The sequence below is a fragment of the Juglans regia genome, chromosome 12, assembly GCF_001411555.2.
Source record: "Juglans regia cultivar Chandler chromosome 12, Walnut 2.0, whole genome shotgun sequence".
Classification (NCBI taxonomy): Eukaryota; Viridiplantae; Streptophyta; class Magnoliopsida; order Fagales; family Juglandaceae; genus Juglans; species Juglans regia.
Window position 1 is genome coordinate 21,479,486 of NC_049912.1, and position 19,225 is coordinate 21,498,710.

Here is a 19,225-nt window from a genome sequence, read left to right on the forward strand (position 1 = left end):
CAAACTTCTAAATAAAACACAAAAAATAATATAAATATGTCATATTTCAATACAAAAATTATATTCAACCAATTTTTAATTCTATAATATTCAGTTCTTTTTTTAAACTCATTTCTCAAAATAAAATAAAACGTCTTAATCCAAACGATATAATAACTATTCACAAAACATTTTACCACAAATATTTGAAATGTTCAAAAGAGCTTTAAGATTTATAGCAGCAATATTATTGGATGTAAAACATGTTAAAAAATAGAAGAATTCTATATACAGTTTTAGTTGTATAAGTGTGTATTTCATTTAAAAAAAATAAAATTTATTATTAAAAAAATTATTTTTTCATGTAAATTATATATTTATCATTTAAAAAAAATATGGGTACAAAAGAATATTCAAATTTGAAAGATAACATTGGGTAGAGTGAGGGTCCACGCATCCGCAACGGCAACCGCCGAATCTGAAAAAGGACTGTGATTCGTTGGACAATCCACGTGTGAAAACCATAATTCGATGTCCAATACGTAGGAACGCACATTAAACCAAATAAAAAGGATAAAAAGTTCCAACAAAACATCATTGATTTGATTGTTTCCAGCCGTAACACGAGTTTATTTTTACGATCAGTTGAAATTAAAATTGAAAAATTAAATTAAATATTTTTATTTTAAAATTTTAAAAAGTTAAAATACTTATTTTATTTTATATAAAAATATAATAATTAGATAAAATAAAATAAGTTGAGATGAACATTAAAAATAAAGGAAACCTCTCTTTATTTATTTTTCTAAATTTGACATTTTAATTTAGAGGAAGAATACAATAGATTTACTTTTATTTTTCGTATCATTTTCTAATAAATGGGTATCCAAATTACAGGAAGACTGACACGTGGACATCTGGCATCCAATTGTATTGAACGTTTCGAGTTTCGGGGGGTAACCAATCACCATCCTCGAGATCGGATTATTCCCAGGGCCAGGAGGTAATTTTACTCCACTTCTTCTTTGACTGTCTCCCTCCCACTCTTCACATTTGTTTCCATTGAAAGGCTCCTTTCCTAACTGATCTGTTCATTCACTTTATTATAGAGTATGCACATGTTTTTCCTATTTTTTTGCTTTATTCTCAGCATTTTTAATCCATCTTTTCTGAAAAGATGCAATCAAATCAAACTAATTCTGTTTTACGAGTTTCGATATGATTCGATGTATAGAATACATAATCTATATTATATAAATAATAAAAAATAATTTATAAAATTTAAATTTTAAAATATTTTATTAGACATATTCTATATACTGATAGGAAAATATAATTTTTTTTTAATGCATGACTCGGGTTTAAATTTTAATTGAACTGAAATATATATAGTAATAAATAATCCATGTGTCTGAAATCAATCTGTGTCGGTACTATATGTGTATATACGATTTGATGTAATGATTCAAAAAATCATGTTCCCTATTAACGTGTCCATGATTACGATCATTTGGTTGGTGAAATTATTCATGCACATATATATCTATTTTATTCAGCAAATACGGACAAAAATATTTATATTTTATTATTTTAAATGATCGACATTTATTCTCTTTCATGAATTAGATCATATTGTAGAATATTAATTAAGCAATGACAGCTAGGTTTACAAATACAACTACACAAAGAACTATAAAAAAAAAAAAAAACTAAAAACTAATCCGCTCGTGTTAATTAAATATGATACATTAGATTTACATTAAGGAACGTCAGTTTATAAAAAATAGTTAGTACTTACAGTAACACGTTCCATCATCTGATGATCACCAGGCATGAATAATATTGGGCGGTTGGATTTTGTGTTGTATTTTATGGTGAATCCATGATATGTTCTTAGTGTGTGTGGTGAAGATATTTATGAAAGATGTAACAAATAATATTGAATTAGAAGAAAGAATGATATACATTCCCAGATGAGAAGGTGGCAAGATTATATATAATTATATTATTTGCCCAAATATGACCAAAAGCAAAATGCAGATCAAGAAATTGCCAAAACCTGAGGTTGATATGATAAATTATAACAGGGTGGCGCCCATAGTGTTATATATTATATAACAATATATATGCATGCACCAGTACCGTCAAATTGCATGCATATTTAAAGGGGTTGCATTTTCTACACTCCTTTGGTATGTGTGCTTGTGTTTTTTAACTCGATGTTGACCATATTTCATATATATATATATATATATAAAATTATATATATGTAATTAATTGGTCCCAAATAAATATAAAAATTATTTCATATTCTTTTTGCAAAAAAAAAAAAAAAAAATTAAGATAAGGAGAGTGTTATAACATGTAGAGTTCTAGATATATATAAATCCTAAGTTATTTAAATCCTGATAAATAATTATAAATTATATGGCTGAAAATTTAAGACTCTTGACAATATTTTAGATCTCTTCTAAGGGTTGAGAATTATATATATATATATATGTATGTATGTATATAGATTTTAATGGATAAGTTTTACAAAATCAGACTATCTCCAGATTTTACTTTCATATATAGGCCAGACTCATGATATATATTTATTTCATAACTTAAAATCGCTCATGAATCTGTTGCATTCTTGACTGAGAATGAAGATTGTGATAAGTTTTGGAAGAGTAATGTTAGATATAGTTTTATGGTGTGTAAGTATCGTGTATTCTTTTTTAAAAAATAAATTAATATGAGATCTATATAAAAAAAAAGTCTAATTTTTTATACTATATTGTTTTTAAGAGAGTGTACAAAATTTATATATTTTAAGATTGTATTTAACATTATTGGTTTTATAAAAAAAAACATTATTGTTTGCAATGATCAAAAGAAAAAAAAAAAAAGAGTAAGCTTTTCAGAGGGATAATGCATGATTAGCGAAGATCTAGCTACTACCTACCTTTAATGTCAGGTCTAACACGTTACAAATTCACATTGAGATCCTTCCATATGCTCTCTTTAATTTGAAAAAAAAAAAGAAATAACTTTACAAAAATTTTATATGCAATGATTTTTACGTATTTCTTGCATACTTTACTTATGTGATTGGCTACATCATTTTTTTAATATAAAATAAATGCTGAGTTTTACCATATTAGTAGAGTGCGTAAATAATTCACACAAATGATTGTATGTAGCAGAATTGGTAACTTTAAATGTCTTTTACACAATCAGAATATATACCACAACATTAAGGTGCGATTTGGATAATAAGATGAGATGATTTTATATGAAAATTAAAAGTTGTTATATTTTATATGAGAATTTGAAAAAATTATAATGATAAAATGAGATGAAATAAAATATTTTCACTGTCCAAACGAGACCTAAATGTTACAGTTGTGTTGTGTCTTTTTCATTCCGAATTAGTTCATCCTATTAATGGGAAAAAATACCATCCAATTCAGTCAGTGAATGGGAGAAAATTTCAATAAAAAAAAACAAAAAAAACTGTTAAAGGTAGATTCATGTAGTATTTTCTTGGCCTCATGTTTAATCGTTAACGAGCCACCATGATATTTTTCTTTTAAAATCCCAAAATAAATGCAATAATTTCGTGCATTTGTATCTAAAATCTGTAGAAATCATATCTGACCCGTATGCCGGTTGAAGAAATAACCTTTTTTTCTCGCCATTGCTGTCATTACCTTCAAATCAATAAAGGAGGAGGAGAAAGTTCAAGAAATAATAATAATAGTGATAGTAAAAAGGAGGAAAAAAGAAAGATAAACATAAACTGGAGTTGTACTCTTTCTCTCTGCTCTCTCAAAAGCCAAAAGTCCAAGAATCTTGCTGGTTCTGCCAATGAAGACGTAAACTTGGCATCCCTTTTGTCTTTTCTCATCCCTAACCGGCGGTTCTTGCGCCCCCCTCACGTGCTGCCGGTCTGGATATCCTCTTCATTTCAACTAGTACTTAATACTGTCCAACTCCTCGTCTCCCTCTCCGAACCACCTCTGTAAGTTTCTGCAACTTTTCTAATTCTTCATGCTCTTGTGCTTGATATTATGTTGTATGTTTTCCTTAACGATTTGCTCTGTGTTTTGTTCTGGTGAAATAAGAAGCAACGTTTGATATTTTTTGTAGAAGTGGATTCTGGGTTGTGATTGAAGCCATGAGAATGTTGCTGCAGAGGAATTTCTGGGTTATAGTGTTATTGATCATAGGAGCTGTTGGAGATAATCTGTATACTGTGAAGGGTCGTACACATCGAATTCTGTTGGATACAGATGTCGATACCGATGATTTCTTTGCTCTCTTGTACCTCTTGAAGCAAAACAGATCAGAGTTTGAGGTGGAGGTGAGTTCATGTTAAATCTTTTTTATGTGACATCAAGTGACTGAATTTCTGCCATTTTCTAATGGTGATCCAAAACTTATGAACGACTTTAATGTTAATTTCTAATTTTGAATTCTAATTGATTTTTTTCTAGCAATACGAGTCAGTGCTTTAGAATCTTGATTATATCTGTAGTTTTGAAGACGCGGAATTTTTTTGTTAGATTGCTTTGGTGGATGTTGCAGTTCATACTTTCTTTTTGATGTTGATGAACCAAGTCTTGGTAGACTGTTCCTTCCAGAAATTCAGTAGTCCAGCATTTTAGTTCCAAAATATTATATTTCCAAGGTGATTTATGACATGTTAGCGGTGTAAAATGTGTGTTAAACGCCCCGAGAAATGTTTATGACTAGTACAGCAGATAGTGATTATTGAATAAACATGCTGCAGGGAGTCACTATCAACACAAATGCATGGACTGATGCTGGGCATGCTGTGAATCAAATCTATGACATTCTTTACATGATGGGCCGTGATGACATTGCTGTTGGAGTAGGAGGTGAGGGTGGGATACTAGAAGATGGTACAATTCTCCCTGATGTTGGAGGGTATCTTCCTATTATTGAACAGGTGTGAAGAAGTTTCTGAGAATCATTTCGACTAAATGGCTTGCTATATAGTTCAATGTTCTAAATCCCAGTCTAAAATCCATACTGAGTCCACTTATTAATGATCTAATTGTACACTATTTGTTATGTGAATGGTTCTAATCTGTGTTTAACATATCAGGGAATCACAACTGGAGGGCATTGTAGATATAGACAAGCTATTCCTGTAGGCCAAGGAGGGCGACTAGATATTAATGCCAACTATGGAATCCGGAAAGCTTTCCTACCTCAGGTATGAACTTGCACAGTAATTGCAATCTGGAATGAAATCTTTGTTCCTTGTTCTTGTTGGTCCAATTCGCCATAAATTATAACATGTTGATTACTTCCCATAACGATTCCATGGACTTCTTGCCTCTATAAGTTGACAGTGGTCTTTAGAAATTAAGGTACACTATATTAGCTGAAGTACTCAATTCATTTTTCGGTTTTTATAGCAGCTAGAATTGATTGTCTTGGCCATGTTATACTATCAACTCACTTCAAGCTTACCAGATAATGCTTTTCCCATAATGATTGTCTTGTTTCTTGATTTTCATGTCGTTTGGCTAACATAATATTTGATGTATTCAGGGGAGAAGGAAGTATACTCCTCTTCGACAGCCAACTGCTCAGCAAGTGATGATAGATAAAATATCAGAGGGCCCCGTAACTGTGTTTGTCATAGGAGCACATACGAATATGGCTATTTTCCTTATGAACAACCCACATTTAAAGAAAAACATCGAGCACATTTATGTCATGGGTGGTGGTGTGAGGTCAAAGAACCCGACTGGTTGTTGCCCACAAAATGCCAGCTTATCTTGCGTGCCTCAGCAGTGTGGTAACCATGGCAATTTGTTCACTGATTATACTAGTAATCCTTATGCAGAGTTCAATGTGTTTGGAGATCCTTTTGCTGCATACCAGGTAATGCAGTTCCTTCCTAGGATGCTTGTCATGGCAGATGATTCTGTCTCAGAAAAGTATAAAATGGTTTTCTTGATAGATTAAGAATAGAGATTCTCTCCAATACCTTACCATTTCCCAATTCTGTAAAGAGATAGACACAACTCGTGTCTTGAAGCTAAAAGTCAGTTGCATTTGACAATGATTCCTTTTCATTCAGGTTTTTCATTCCGGTATTCCTATCACCCTCGTTCCGCTGGATGCAACGAACACTATCCCAATTAGTAAGAACTTCTTTGACACATTTGAGAAGAGTCTGAATACATATGAGGCGCAATACTGCTTCCAGTCATTGAAGATAACTCGTGATACATGGTTTGACGACCAATTCTATACTGTAAGTCGTTCTACTGCAAGAAAAGAATAAAAGTTTTTCCTCTTACTAATCAAATCCTCCCATATTAGCAATGCAAAGGGTGTGTCTTTCGCACAAGCTTGCAAATATAATTTTCTTGCTTGTCATTATGACCTTACTTTAATCTCCTATTATGTGATTACATACAAACTTAAGAAGTTACAAAGTCTTATTTGCATCTCTTATTAAAAAAAAAAACACTCACATTTGCATCTTTTTCAGGAGCAAGTAAGATAATCTGCCACAATTTGATTGTTTGCAGAGCTATTTTATGTGGGACTCCTTTACATCTGGTGTGGCAACTTCAATCACGCTTAACTCTCACAGAGATGATGGGCTAAATGAATTTGCTGAAATGGAGTATATGAATGTAACTGTAGTTACTTCCAACAAACCTTATGGGGCTTCTGATGGTTCCAATCCATTCTTCGACGGCCGCATAATTCCAAAATTTGGATTAAAGAAAGGTGGAATACATAGTGGTCATGTTCAGACTGGACTTCGAGATCCATTCTGCATTGTGAAGAATGGGAAGGGAAAATGCCAGGTATTAACTTGTTCAGTCTTGAAACACTACATAATAGACAACTTCTAGATTCTTTCCATTTCTGCTGACATGTCAAGATTTGATCTATAAGAAAATTTTAAAATTAATGATCTTTTCAAATCAAATCTTGCCATGTCAGCAGTGTACTGAATCAATAATGTTGCTCCGGCTTACATTTTGTGTTGTTCAAATGTGCATGTGCTATCTATTGCAACACTATATTAGGATGGTTATACAGCAGAAACAACTGGTCCGGATGCAGTGCGTGTGCTAGTTGCTACAAAAGCCAAACCCAACCAGAACAAGAACAGCTCCCTAGACAGAGAGTTTTTCATAAGTTTCTTGGATGTAGGTTCATCTTTTCTCTTCTTATATTCTTGAATATTTTTCATTAACATTATTGTTTTACACATGATTCAAACGTGCACAAAACACAAACATGCGCAACTTGCATGCACAGTTGATGCCTACTTGGAGTATTTTCATGTTCTGTTCAATGCTGTCTTACCTCCTTGCTACAATGTATATATGAACAGAATTATAACACACTTTCTTGCAGGCTCTAAATCGTCGTCAACATACCGGGAGATTTAATTTTACGACACAATTTCCTTATTACAAAGAAGTTCTTTACAAACCAGATTTTGGTTCTAAAACACTTGGGAAACCAGTTGTTTTTGACATGGATATGAGTGCAGGAGATTTTCTAGCTCTGTTTTACCTCCTGAAAGTACCTGTGGAAGTAATCTACCTCAAGGTAGATTGCTCTTTTTATTTATGATGATTAGCTTTTTGGTTGTCTCCCAATTCTAAAAAGCAACAGAAATTCTTATATGCATTGCCTTGGTTGTTTCATTCTGCAGGCAATAATAGTAAGCCCAACTGGTTGGGCAAATGCAGCTACAATAGATGTGGTTTATGATTTACTTCATATGATGGGGCGTGATGACATTCAAGTTGGTCTTGGAGATGTATTTGCAATGAACCAGTCCAATCCTACCTTTTCAGCTGTTGGAGACTGCAAATATGCCAAGGCCATCCCACATGGTAGTGGTGGATTTCTTGACTCCGACACTCTCTATGGTCTTGCTCGTAGTTTGCCAAGAAGTCCTAGAAGGTACTGAAAGTTTACTCTATTTTCTATAGAGTAACGCTATTCATCATCTTTTTAACCATTATCATTTCATTATTTTTCTGATGTTTTGACCGCTATATCTACAGATACACGGCTGAGAACTCCGTTAAGTATAACGCTCCTCGGGACACCGATCACCCTGAGCTCAGGCAACCACTGGCGTTGGAAGTTTGGAAGTCCGTGGTGGAAACACTTGACACAGGATCTAAGATTACTATACTCACCAATGGACCCCTGACTAATCTTGCCAAAATCATACTATCAGAGAAAAATACCACCTCTCTTATTCAGGTAAGTGGATTTATTTACTTGCTAATCTGTCTGATCACAAATTTAAGAGGGAATTAGAGGAATTCATGATTAAAGTAGTTACCTCTAAAAACTTATGAAAAATTCTATTTCTAAGCCTCGTACACCACACACCAACCTTTTTATGATTTATTTAATTTGATTCTCTTATCAAATGTGTGGTATATAGATTATGAGTAGAATAATTCAATTGTTTTAAGAATAATAAAATAAAAAAAAACTTTAAAAAAATTTTAAAAAAATAAAAAAATTTTGATGTGTGGTGTATGGGCTTATGAATAGCAATACTCAAAACTTATTACACTATAATTTTAGATCTCGGATTAAATAAAAAATCAATCCCTGAATCTTCGTCATTTGTTTGTAAAAGGTTTCCTTGGTTTTCAATTTCTTAGTATTAATCCTTGAATTTTTTGAAAATTTACAACTAAGTTATTTTATCTAACTTCCTTTAGAATTTAGGTTGTGTTTGGATGTTGAAGTGAGTTGAGTTGAATTGAGTTGAGATGATAAAATATTGTTAGAATATTATTTTTTAATATTATTATTATTTTGAGATTTGAAAAGGTTAAATTATTTATTATATTTTGTATTGAGATTTGAAAAAGTTATAATGATGAGTTGAGATGAGTTTGGTAACCAAACTCACCCAATTTCCCATATGCTAATGCCATGTGAAATTGATGTCACTTGTCAATCAATCAAATTTTACAATTTGTTTTTTTTATTGGCATCGAGTGTTCAGGAACAATGTCAATCAAAGTCTGTAACTTACACAAAAATATCACATTACTAATCTCGTTAAAAATTATTATAAAAATTAGTTTAAAAATCCAAAAGTGTTTAAAAATCCAGAAAGAAATTAAAACACAAAAAAAAAAAAAAAAAAAACTTAAAAATGAAAACTTGAATAACTACAATCAAAACGACAAAATTAACTAATTGTTTCTTAAAAAATACGTACAAATTAAAAACTAAATATTACTAAAATAAGAATACAAACAAAAATAAAAGATTAAAATATATGTGAACAAATGTGGTTGGTTAAAATCTTCGAAAAAAAAAAAAAAAAAGCAAAGGAGGATCCTTGCTCCTAGGGCTGATTTGGTAGCTCCCAATCACCTTGCATAGTGTGGCTTTTTATGCCACATGTCGACTTGTGATTGGTACGCATATAAATGAATATTATATAAGGGGTTGGACGGAAGCACTTAATTTTAAATTAATAAAAAAAAAAAACAACAGGAGAAATTTAACGAAAATCTCTACAAATTAGTGAAATCTAATGACTCATTTTGCATGTTATCCTTTCTTAGGTTTCTTGGTGAACCATGCCGTTCTGAAAAGTGCTAGCGGTTGTTATTGCTGAACTTGATGATGACAATATATATATATATATATATATAGCTTAAAATTTGCTTTGACATTATGTATGATTAAGTTAAAATTATGGAGAATTTGCATATGATATTAACAACATCAACCGATCTCAAATCTGGCCGCAGGATGTATATATAGTTGGAGGACACCTCAGCCACAAAAGTAAAGACAAAGGAAATGTGTTCTCGGTTCCATCCAATGAATATGCAGAATTCAACATGTTTCTCGACCCTTTGGCTGCAAAGACAGTCTTTGATTCGGAACTTAACATCACACTCATTCCACTTGGCATCCAGCGTAAAGTTGGTTCATTTCCAAGGATCTTGAAAAGGTTTCAGGACACAAAAATGACACCTGAAGCTAAGTTCGCCCGGCGATTGCTGACAAGGCTATACCGCTTGCAACAAAGCCACCTTAGATATCAGCATATGGTAAAGTTCTTCACGTTACTGCTATGTCAGCAGTATAAAGGATGTGTCTTCTGCATCGTGTTTAGAAATATAACTTTTCTTTGATGAAAGGCTTTTGATCCCTTTCATTTTGTTGTCTTGGTACCTGATGTTTCTTCTGCTTTAGCTATTAGCACTGAATGGTTAGTGTTGTGCAGGGGACATTCTCCGGGGAAGTCCTTGGTGCAGTAGCGCTGGCCAGTAATCACTCCCCTCTGAAGCCAACTTTGCTAGTGAAGCACATCAAAGTCGTTGCTGAAGGTGTCGAATCCAAAGACGGACAAACTGTTATTGATGAAAAACATGGAAAACCGGTCAAAATATTGGAACATATTAACCTTAAAGCATACTATCATCTGTTTGCAAAACAGCTGGTAAATACAGAGCAGTCTGCTGTGATGGGAAGTTTTGATGACCAGAAAAGAATGTGGAGGACACCAGCTAAATAACCTGGGATTTCCTCGAGGCAAAAAGGGTTAAATATTCTTTGACAATAAGGATTTGATTTTTTGTTCCTCCTTGGATATACAGCAGTTCATCTGTATTGCTGATGTTCTTCACACAGAAATTTTATAAGAACATGTTTCATGTAGGAACCAAACCTGTCATTATGCTTTTTAGTTTAGTTCAGTGACAGCAAAACACAGTGTAGGAAACAACACACAAAGCAACATTCACAGTTGTTCATTGTCTTTAGTTTTCAATTCGTTTTCCATCACATTCTTTTGTAACCACACAGATGATCAACAATAAAATTTCAAAATGTTAGTTGGGATGCCTACTCTTTTAGAATCATGGTCTGCCTTCCTCACATTCCTGGAAAATGGGAGTCGGGACTCGACAACCTTCTAGGAAAATTTTCTCTTCTTACGATGGAATTTTCTGTACTTTTAATTCTCTCCATTTCCTCGGTTCTTTCTCAGCCACCAAACAGCAATTATTTGCACCTCTGCCAAGCACCCAAAAAGCAAACGAGGATGATTTTCAACAAAAGACAACGATTGGATTGGATTGTGAATGGACTTTTCCTGAATCTTGCTGATACTTTCTGTTAAACAATAGACGGGAAGGAAAGAAAGCGTATCCCATTCTACCGCCAACTTCCACGTTCCTGTCCACTCTATGTAGCCATAGAGAGCGACAGCTCCAATGTCACGATTGACTTCAAAGAATCATATCTTTGGAAATGGATTCGTATTCCCGAGTCCCTCTAATTTAAAATGGTATTTGGCTGTCCATTTGAATTTATTATACCAATTTAAATGTTTCCATCATCCTCTCCTCTTTATGCCAACTAATGACGATATGGATCATAGACAAAACGACAAGAAGAAGAGGTACGCCTTCAAAGAAAAAAAGAAGAAAAATTTACAAGCCAAAAGGCAAGATTTGCTAACTGATATGCAAGATTTTCACGTTAGTAGTATTGTTAAGTGCATCCAGAAGAACCTTTCAAATAGATTTTTTTTTTCCTTCCTTTTCACAGCCCAAAAAAAAAAAAACCCTTTGTCAGAAGTTGTATTTCACAGCAAAATGAAAATGCTGGGAAGGCATGCATTTGCATTTACATCAGAACTTCAAATAATTAGACAGCGTGCTTTACAAACAAACATCATATTCAGTAAAAAACGATAACACATTGAATTAAAGAGAAACACAAAATTGATCTCCCAGTTTCATAATGAGAAATGGCACCAGATGGAAAGCTAGCTCTCTTTTCATTCATACAAGCATTAGGCCAGTAGTTAAAGAGAACCATGAAAGCAACAGATCAAGTACTTGTTCACATGAACTGATATAAACGCTATTCTACAACAAAGCCCCCAATTATACTTTGCAGCCCCCAGCAATTTGGTAGCGTTAGAAAGTCATTTCTGCCATGGGAACTGACCCACCTGCTGCCACAATCTGTTGCTCAAGCTGCAATCATCAACATTATTTTTGCAAAAACAATGAAATAGATGTATATAGCAAACAATAATCATTCATTCAAACAAGAGGGTATATAAAAAAAAAAATTGATAGTTTGCAATAATCAGTAATCTTTAAAGCAATTCCCATTCTACTCACCCTGAATAGGGTCTCAAGCTTGTTCTTCACAAGGTAGTGCTCTTGTTTTACTTGTTGCAGACATCTCAGGCACCTGCAATCCGACGTTCCTCTTTGTTACAAAAATGTCTTGCATCTTACAAATTTTAGATTCAATTGACGATGAAGGAAAAACAAAAGCTATATTTATGGGAGGTAGGGTATAATAATGACTCACCCTTCAACGTTCTGTTCCTCACAGCAGTTGCGGAAAGCAACACAGGCATCTTTGACTCTCTGTGCACCCACGCTGATATGCACGAAACCGAACTCTTCTTTTAGTAAAAGATGATTAGAAGGAAGAAAATAAAGGTTCTACTTGAAAAAAAAAAAAAGTTCTCCACGGCCGATACGGTACTCTCTTTGTTTTTCTTTTCATTTTTAACTATCGTGCCAGAACTTTTAAGTTTTGAAATGATAAAGTTTCTGGTGAGATTCAACTTTTAATTCATGGGGCTCATACAAAGTTGGAGAAAAACATAAAAGAGTATTATTACTTTGGTAGGAACAAATTATTTGAAAAGTACAGAGACCAAGCATGACTTTTTATTTCATGGGTTCGTACGGGGAAGAGGTGGTTGTTTTCTTGTTTATTTTTCGTTTTCATTCTCCTCCTCCTTTTTCCGGTTCCCCCCCCCTTAAATCAAACAGCAAAAAACAAAAACTAACAAAGAAAACGGTGAACAAAATAAAGAAATTTGTGTACCTGGCACTGCTTCCCTTCAACTGGTGAACATGTGCATCAACCCTTTTGAAATCTACACTTTGCTGATCCCTGAACAAAGAACAATGTAAAGGAAAACCCCAGAACCGAAGAAATAAACTTTTTTGCTCAACTCAAAAGTATAAAAAACAAACAATCCCAGCGAAAATGGAAATAAAAGACGATGGAGAGAGAGAGAGAGAGAGAGAGAGAGAGAGAGAGCTTGAATCCTCACAGAGCTCTGGCGATATCATTGAGTAGCTTCTCAGAATCTTCAAAGAAAAGAGACACAACTTCAACAACGAAGTCTGGGTTGCTCTCGTCTTGAAGTTGCTGAAGCTGTAAAAACTGAGCATCCAAGATCCCCTTCACTCACCAACAAAACCAAGCCCCAAAAAATCAGAACCAACGCGTAGAGAACGAAATTAAAAAAAAAAAAAAAAAAAATTTGAAAGCCAAATACAACCCAACAGATCAGACATATCAGACCATCAAAACAAAGCAAAAACCACAAACCCATAAAGATTTGCTCATAAGTTTAAAAATTTTCTCTGGTTTACCTCCATATACAAGGACCTTGTGTACTCAGCCAACCGTCCCTGCATCTGACCCAACTCCATGCCTTTGCCTTTGCTCCTCTCTACACAGACACACAACACTCGGTGACCCAATAAAGACTGTGGCTTAAATATTGCTGATCTTAAGGAATTACTACTCAATCAAAGAGTATATAAATGCTTGAAAGGGATTTGAGAATTTATCACGCTGAGCAGAATCCAAAGGTTTCTAGCTTTTGGGTATGTAACTACCCTGAAGCGCTAGTACAGTCTGTCTACCCACCCTTTTCTAGTCCTCTTTTGTGTTGTGCTCTGCTTTCGAGTGCTTTCTTACAGAATCGCAGCCCCCACCACTTGTTCCCTTCCTTCGCATCGTTTATGAGCTTTTATTTATGAAGCCCGCCCCCCTTAACCCTTTCGCCTTCGAGTAATATTTTTCTATTTTTTTTAATCCATTAATTTATTTTCTGATTCGCCTACTCTTTTTCATATATTTTTTTAAACAAACGTTCCTGCAAATTATTGGTTCTAATCGAACGTTACACATGGGGTTGACGTAGAAATGACTTCAGACATGTAACCTTTTCTTTTCAATGAATTTATGATAGTCTATGTTCACTTTTTCCTGATGACAGATAATACCATGTTCACTTTCATTTTCTATGGGGAGAGAGATTATTTTGCTGCGAATCAACAAGATAATGAGAAAATTGTTGATACCTCTTCTAATGACTAGAACGACGAGGGTTGACATTTACCCAAATATGTTTAATATTCAGAGAAATGCCCACATTTAAACAACTATGGAAGGGTCAAGGGAGACATCAGGAGAAATACGTGCAAAAGCATAGAGATGATAAGTCCAAAGATTGTTCTTGATCCATTGTTAACTTTACTTTCCAAAGCTATTTATATTTTACTGTTTATAAGTCTTTCTGCAGAAATAAGAGGGAAGAAAAAAGGGATTTCACTCGTGTATGTTTCACTAATCATATATATATCATGAGACTTCTTTCACTTACACTGTTACACATGACTACTTGAAATATCATGTCATCAACCATCTCCATACATATCAAGATTACTAACTTATGAGAAATGTTTTAGCTATAAAAAAAAATCTTATAAAAATAAATTTACAAACTGACGTTATTTGAGATGGTACGTTAGATTGGAAAACTATTTTTAGTTAACGTATTATATGAAATCATGTCAGTTTATAGAATCTCTTTATAACTATAAAAGTTCTATTAACTTATTAAGCGTTTTGTCAGAGTTTATTTATTATGATGTGTAATTAGATACACGTGTACATAGCTTATTTAGTTAAATGACTTAGATAGCTCAATTTGTTACTTGGAAGCTTCTAGTGCATACAAGTGTATAAATAGATTTTAACGCATAGAAAATACATAGTATTAATATTACTCTAATTTTTCGTAGTCTCTCGAAGGTTCTCTCCAGTTCTTGAGATCTTAGTTTCTTATCTTCGTTTTGCTAGCAGTCTGCATCAGATTCTTTATGGTATCAGAGAGGTAGCTTTGTTGTTGCTTCCGCTCTTAATCTTTGATTTTTACTCATCCGGTATGAATTCTTCTTCATCGCCTTTTCTTGGACTAGAGGAATCCTCTAGTCCATTTTTCTTGCATAATGGTGATAATCCGAGCTTGATTCTGGTTAATCAGCCTTTAGTTGGAGACAACTGCCATTCTTGGAGTAGAGTTGTTCATATGGCACTCATGCTAAGAATAAAATAGGTTTTATAGATGGATCCATCTCCTAGCCTGTTTTACCAATAGATCCACTCTATTGACCATGAAAACGATGTAATAGTAGGTTGTTGTCTTGGCTATTGAATTCCTTATCCAAAGAGATTGCCAATAATGTTCTTTACGTGAATACTGCTAAGGAGATGTGGGATGACTTGAAGGAAAGATTTTCTCACAGTAATGGCCCTAGGGTTTTCCAATTGCAAAAGGCAATTTCAGTTCTTTCTCAAGATGATCTTACAATGAATGCTTATTTTACAAAGCTCTTATTAGGATCAACTCCTAAATTACAAACCCTTGCCAAATTGCACTTGTGGTGCCTTGAAGACTCTGGTTGATTATCAACAACAAGAGTATATAATGCAGTTTCTGATCGGGTTAAATGAATCATTTTCACATGTAAGGGGTCAAATCCTTCTCATTGTTCCACTGCCGCCGATAAATAAAGTCTTTTCTTCAGTGCTTCAAGAAGAAAGACAGAAATTTCTTCTATTTTGTCTCCAAATATTGAATCAGTAGTTTTACTAACAAAATCTTTTGTTCCTAAGAATGGTGGTAAATCTTCAAGAAAAGATAGGCCTTTATGTACTCATTGTGGTGTAGTAGGACACACAATAGAGAAATGTTACAACACATAATAGAGAAATGTTACAAGCTACAAGGCTATCCACCTGGTTTTAGATCAAACAAACCAAGGTCTACAACTCATCAAGTCTCTGCACAATCAAATCAGAATATGCCATAGTTGCTTATTTCAAAGGAGCAGTGTTAGCAGCTTTTGTGCTTTTTACAACAACATTCTTTTCCTGATGTTTCATCATCTAATCCCTTTATAAGTACTAATGATGTTCCTTCTCATGAATATTTGCTGAATCTTTCTGGTAATTTTTTGTTTGTATCATCTCTTGATATTCACTGTGTTTTCGCTGCAACACATCAATCCATTTCCTTTTCAAAATTTCATGTCACTCCGTGGATAGTTGACACCGGAGCCACTGATCATATTGTTTGTTCTACTTTATTATTTACTATAATTACATCCTCTGTTAAGTCTACTGTCAAATTACAAAATGGTAATCATGTCTCTGTTACTCATAAAGGTGTATTGCAATTGTCTAGCTCTTTGGTTCTTACTAATGTTTTGTGTGTTCCTATCTTTTCTTTCAATCTTTTATCGGCTAGTCAATTGACTCGTTCTCACCCAATTGTTGTCTCATTTTCCTTCTTGAATATTGTTTCATTTAGGACCTATCCTCCTAGAAGATGATTGGACTAACAAAGGACTTTATTACCTGTTGCAAAAGCCTTTCTCCAATCCAACTCATAATACTTCATTGTCTGCTTCAGTTTCTCTTCTACATTGTAATTTTCCTTGCATTCCTTTGTCTACTTCTCATTTGTGGCATTGTAGATTTGGTCACTTGTCTTCTCTTAGATTGCAACGATTAAGTAAGTTTGTACCTGCAATTACAGTTGCTGATGATTTTCATTGTTCAGTTTGTCCATTATCCAAACAACACAGATTACCTTTTCCTCATAGTCATTCTTTTTCTACTCGTATTTTTGCTCTAATTCATTGCGATATTTGGGGTCTTTTTTCCACCCCTTCACTTAATGGTTCACAATATTTTCTCACCATTGTAGATGACTTTTCTAAATCTACTTGGATTTATCTCATAAAATGCAAATATGACACTAAGAATACTCTTTGCTCTTTTTTTAGTCTTGTTGAGACTCAATTGAATACTAAAATTCAGATCATTCGAACTGATAATGGACCAGAATTTACTATGTCTGATGTCTATTCTGCTCATGGTATTATTCATCAAAATAGTTATGTAGCCACTCCACAACAAAATTGTGTTGTAGAGAGGAAACACCAACATCTTCTAAATGTGGCTAGAGCTCTTTAATTGTTTTAAAGCTCAATTGCCCTTACAATTTTGGAGAGATTGTTTCTTACATGCTACTTACTTAATAAATCGAATTTCCACTCTCATTCTCTCTAACAAATCTCCACATGAAATCCTATTTTATATTTCTCCTACATACACTCATTTGCGTGTCTTTGGTTTTTTGTGCTATGCTACTACCATTTCTCATTCTTGTTCCAAGTTTGATCCAAGAGCTAAATCTTGTGTTTTTCTTGGATATCCTTTTGGTGTCAAAACTTACAAACTTTATGATTTGTCTTCTTTTCTTGGGATGTTATCTTTCATGAGAATATTTTTCATTTTTTCTTCTTCAGCTTTGCTTCCTCCTGCTTCTTCACCTTTATCTTCTCCTATTTTTCCTCCTCATATTCCTCTTTCTTGTGATGCTACTGCTTCTCAAACTACTCCTCAACCTAATTCTACTTCTGTGTCATCAATTATTAATCTTGAATTTGATCCACCTAGAAGGTCTTCTAAGATTCGTTATCCTCCTTCTTATTTGCAGCAGTATCATTGTAATCTCTTGCGTTCTTCTACACATACAATCTCTTCCCTGGACAATATTTTTTCTACTTCAAGTTCTTCTCTTTACCATCTCTCTTTTGTTTTTTCATATACTCGCCTTTCTCCTTTACACAGAGTTTTTACTACTTCTATTTATTCACATGATGAACCTCAATCATTTTCTCAAGCTGCTAAGTATGCACATTGGCGTGCTACCATGGCTAGTGAGATTAAAGCCCTTGAAACGAATCACGCATGGTCTCTTTCTACTCTATCTCTCGGTAAAGTAGCCATAGGCTGCAAATGAGTTTACAAAATAAAATATAAAGTTGATGGTTCAATCGAGAGATACAAGACAAGACTTGTTGCTAAAGGTTTTACTCAACAAGAAGGCTTAGATTATCTAGAGATTTTCTCTCCAGTAGCTAAGCTTACCACTATTCGTGTTCTTCTTGTTGTGGCTACAATTAAACAATGACATTTGTTGCAGTTCGAAGTGAACAATGCTTTTTTAGATGGTGATTTAGCTGAGGAGGTTTACATGCAAGTTCCTCCAGGTTTTGCTTGAGAGGCGGAGTCTAAAGTTTGTACACTATACGAGTCTTTTTATGGTTTGAAACAAGTATCTAGGTAATGGTTTGCTAAATTGTCTAGCTTTGTTACTTCTCTTGGTTTTGAGCAATGTAAGTCAGATTACTCCCTATTTATCAAGTCTTCTGGAGATCATTTTATAGCAATTTTAGTATATGTTAATGATATAACCTTGGCTGGAAATGATTTAAAAACCATCTCTGGATTGAAGGCAAAGCTTGATGATGAATTCAATATTAAAGACTTGGGGAATCTAAAATAGTTTTTAGGCTTGGAGGTTGCACATTCTGCATAAGGAATCTCTATATGCCAAAGGAAGTATGCCTTAGATGTTATTGAAGATGCTAGCATGCTTGGAGCACGACCAGTAAAGCTTCCCATGGAACATAATTTAAAGCTTAATCATTATGATGGAGCTTTACTCACAGACCCAACAATTTATAGATAGTTGAGAGGCTTTTATACTTGACTATCACTAGACCAGATCTGTCTTATTCAGCTCAAGTGTTGAGTCAATTTATGGATAAACCACGGGAACCCCATTTGGCTGCTGCTTATCGAGTTTTGAGATATATCAAAGGCAGTCTAAGGCAAGGATTACTCTATTCATCCTCTTCACAACTTCATTTGAAAAGTTTTTGTGATTCAGATTGGGCAGCATGCCTAGATATATACATGGCGATGATCACTTACTGGTTATTGTGTTTTTATAGGAGGTTAACTTATTTCTTGGAAAACCAAGAAACAAACCACAATCTCTCAAAGTTCAAAGCAGAATCTGAATACCGAGCTATGACAGTTACTTGTTGTAAAATCAGTTGGTTGTTGTCATTGTTTCATGAGCTGGAATTATCACATTCATGACATGTTTTACTATATTTTGACAATCAGGCGGCTCTACACAGATGCAAATCTTGTATTTCATGAAAAAACAAAACACATTGAGTTAAATTGTCATTTAGTGAGACAGAAAGTACAA

The 19,225-nt window shown here is 33.9% G+C and overlaps 2 protein-coding genes across 6 annotated transcripts; one reads left to right on the forward strand and one right to left on the reverse strand.

The window, feature by feature from the left end:
• Nucleotides 1–3,728: 3,728 nt before the first annotated feature.
• On the forward strand, nt 3,729–10,875 carry LOC109005929 (uncharacterized protein C1683.06c-like). Of its 3 annotated transcripts, XM_018985024.2 has the most exons (13): nt 3,736–3,988; nt 4,117–4,330; nt 4,760–4,939; nt 5,099–5,209; nt 5,551–5,886; nt 6,086–6,262; nt 6,543–6,827; nt 7,053–7,175; nt 7,387–7,584; nt 7,691–7,944; nt 8,049–8,253; nt 9,777–10,082; nt 10,259–10,875. In XM_018985024.2, the coding sequence occupies exons 2-13, from the start codon at nt 4,145–4,147 to the stop codon at nt 10,547–10,549; spliced, it is 2,652 nt and encodes an 883-aa protein (XP_018840569.1). In that variant the 5' UTR covers nt 3,736–3,988; nt 4,117–4,144; the 3' UTR covers nt 10,550–10,875. The 3 variants fall into 3 exon arrangements, with proteins under 3 accessions (XP_018840571.1, XP_018840569.1, XP_018840570.1); XM_018985025.2 differs by lacking the exons at nt 3,736–3,988; nt 4,117–4,330; nt 4,760–4,939; nt 5,099–5,209; nt 5,551–5,886 and having other exon boundaries at nt 6,174–6,262; nt 6,503–6,827; XM_018985026.2 differs by lacking the exons at nt 7,053–7,175; nt 7,387–7,584; nt 7,691–7,944; ... (1 more) ...; nt 9,777–10,082; nt 10,259–10,875 and having other exon boundaries at nt 3,729–3,988; nt 6,503–6,615.
• Nucleotides 10,876–11,640: 765 nt separating this feature from the next.
• LOC109005930 (histidine-containing phosphotransfer protein 1) lies at nt 11,641–13,852 on the reverse strand. Of its 3 annotated transcripts, none has more exons than XM_018985027.2 (7): nt 13,732–13,852; nt 13,452–13,531; nt 13,127–13,257; nt 12,895–12,963; nt 12,367–12,438; nt 12,171–12,243; nt 11,641–12,020 (listed from the first exon to the last, which is right to left on the reverse strand). In XM_018985027.2, the coding sequence occupies exons 2-7, from the start codon at nt 13,509–13,511 to the stop codon at nt 11,961–11,963; spliced, it is 465 nt and encodes a 154-aa protein (XP_018840572.1). In that variant the 5' UTR covers nt 13,512–13,531; nt 13,732–13,852; the 3' UTR covers nt 11,641–11,960. The 3 variants fall into 3 exon arrangements, with proteins under 3 accessions (XP_018840572.1, XP_035539316.1, XP_018840573.1); XM_035683423.1 differs by having other exon boundaries at nt 13,701–13,812; XM_018985028.2 differs by having other exon boundaries at nt 13,452–13,823.
• Nucleotides 13,853–19,225: the final 5,373 nt, after the last annotated feature.

What these genes read in the sequence shown, in the direction of transcription:
- LOC109005929 (XM_018985024.2), top strand. Translation starts at nt 4,145, where the DNA reads ATGAGAATGTTGCTGCAGAGGAATTTCTGGGTTATAGTGTTATTGATC. An exon ending in GGAAAGCTTTCCTACCTCAG is followed by an intron (nt 5,210 to 5,550) that starts GTATGAACTTGC and finishes TGATGTATTCAG; the next exon opens with GGGAGAAGGAAGTATACTCC. An exon ending in TTGACGACCAATTCTATACT is followed by an intron (nt 6,263 to 6,542) that starts GTAAGTCGTTCT and finishes GATTGTTTGCAG; the next exon opens with AGCTATTTTATGTGGGACTC.
- LOC109005930 (XM_018985027.2), bottom strand. Translation starts at nt 13,511, where the DNA reads ATGGAGTTGGGTCAGATGCAGGGACGGTTGGCTGAGTACACAAGGTCC. An exon ending in CAAGGTCCTTGTATATGGAG is followed by an intron (nt 13,258 to 13,451) that starts GTAAACCAGAGA and finishes TGGTGAGTGAAG; the next exon opens with GGGATCTTGGATGCTCAGTT. An exon ending in AATGATATCGCCAGAGCTCT is followed by an intron (nt 12,964 to 13,126) that starts GTGAGGATTCAA and finishes TTCTTTGTTCAG; the next exon opens with GGATCAGCAAAGTGTAGATT.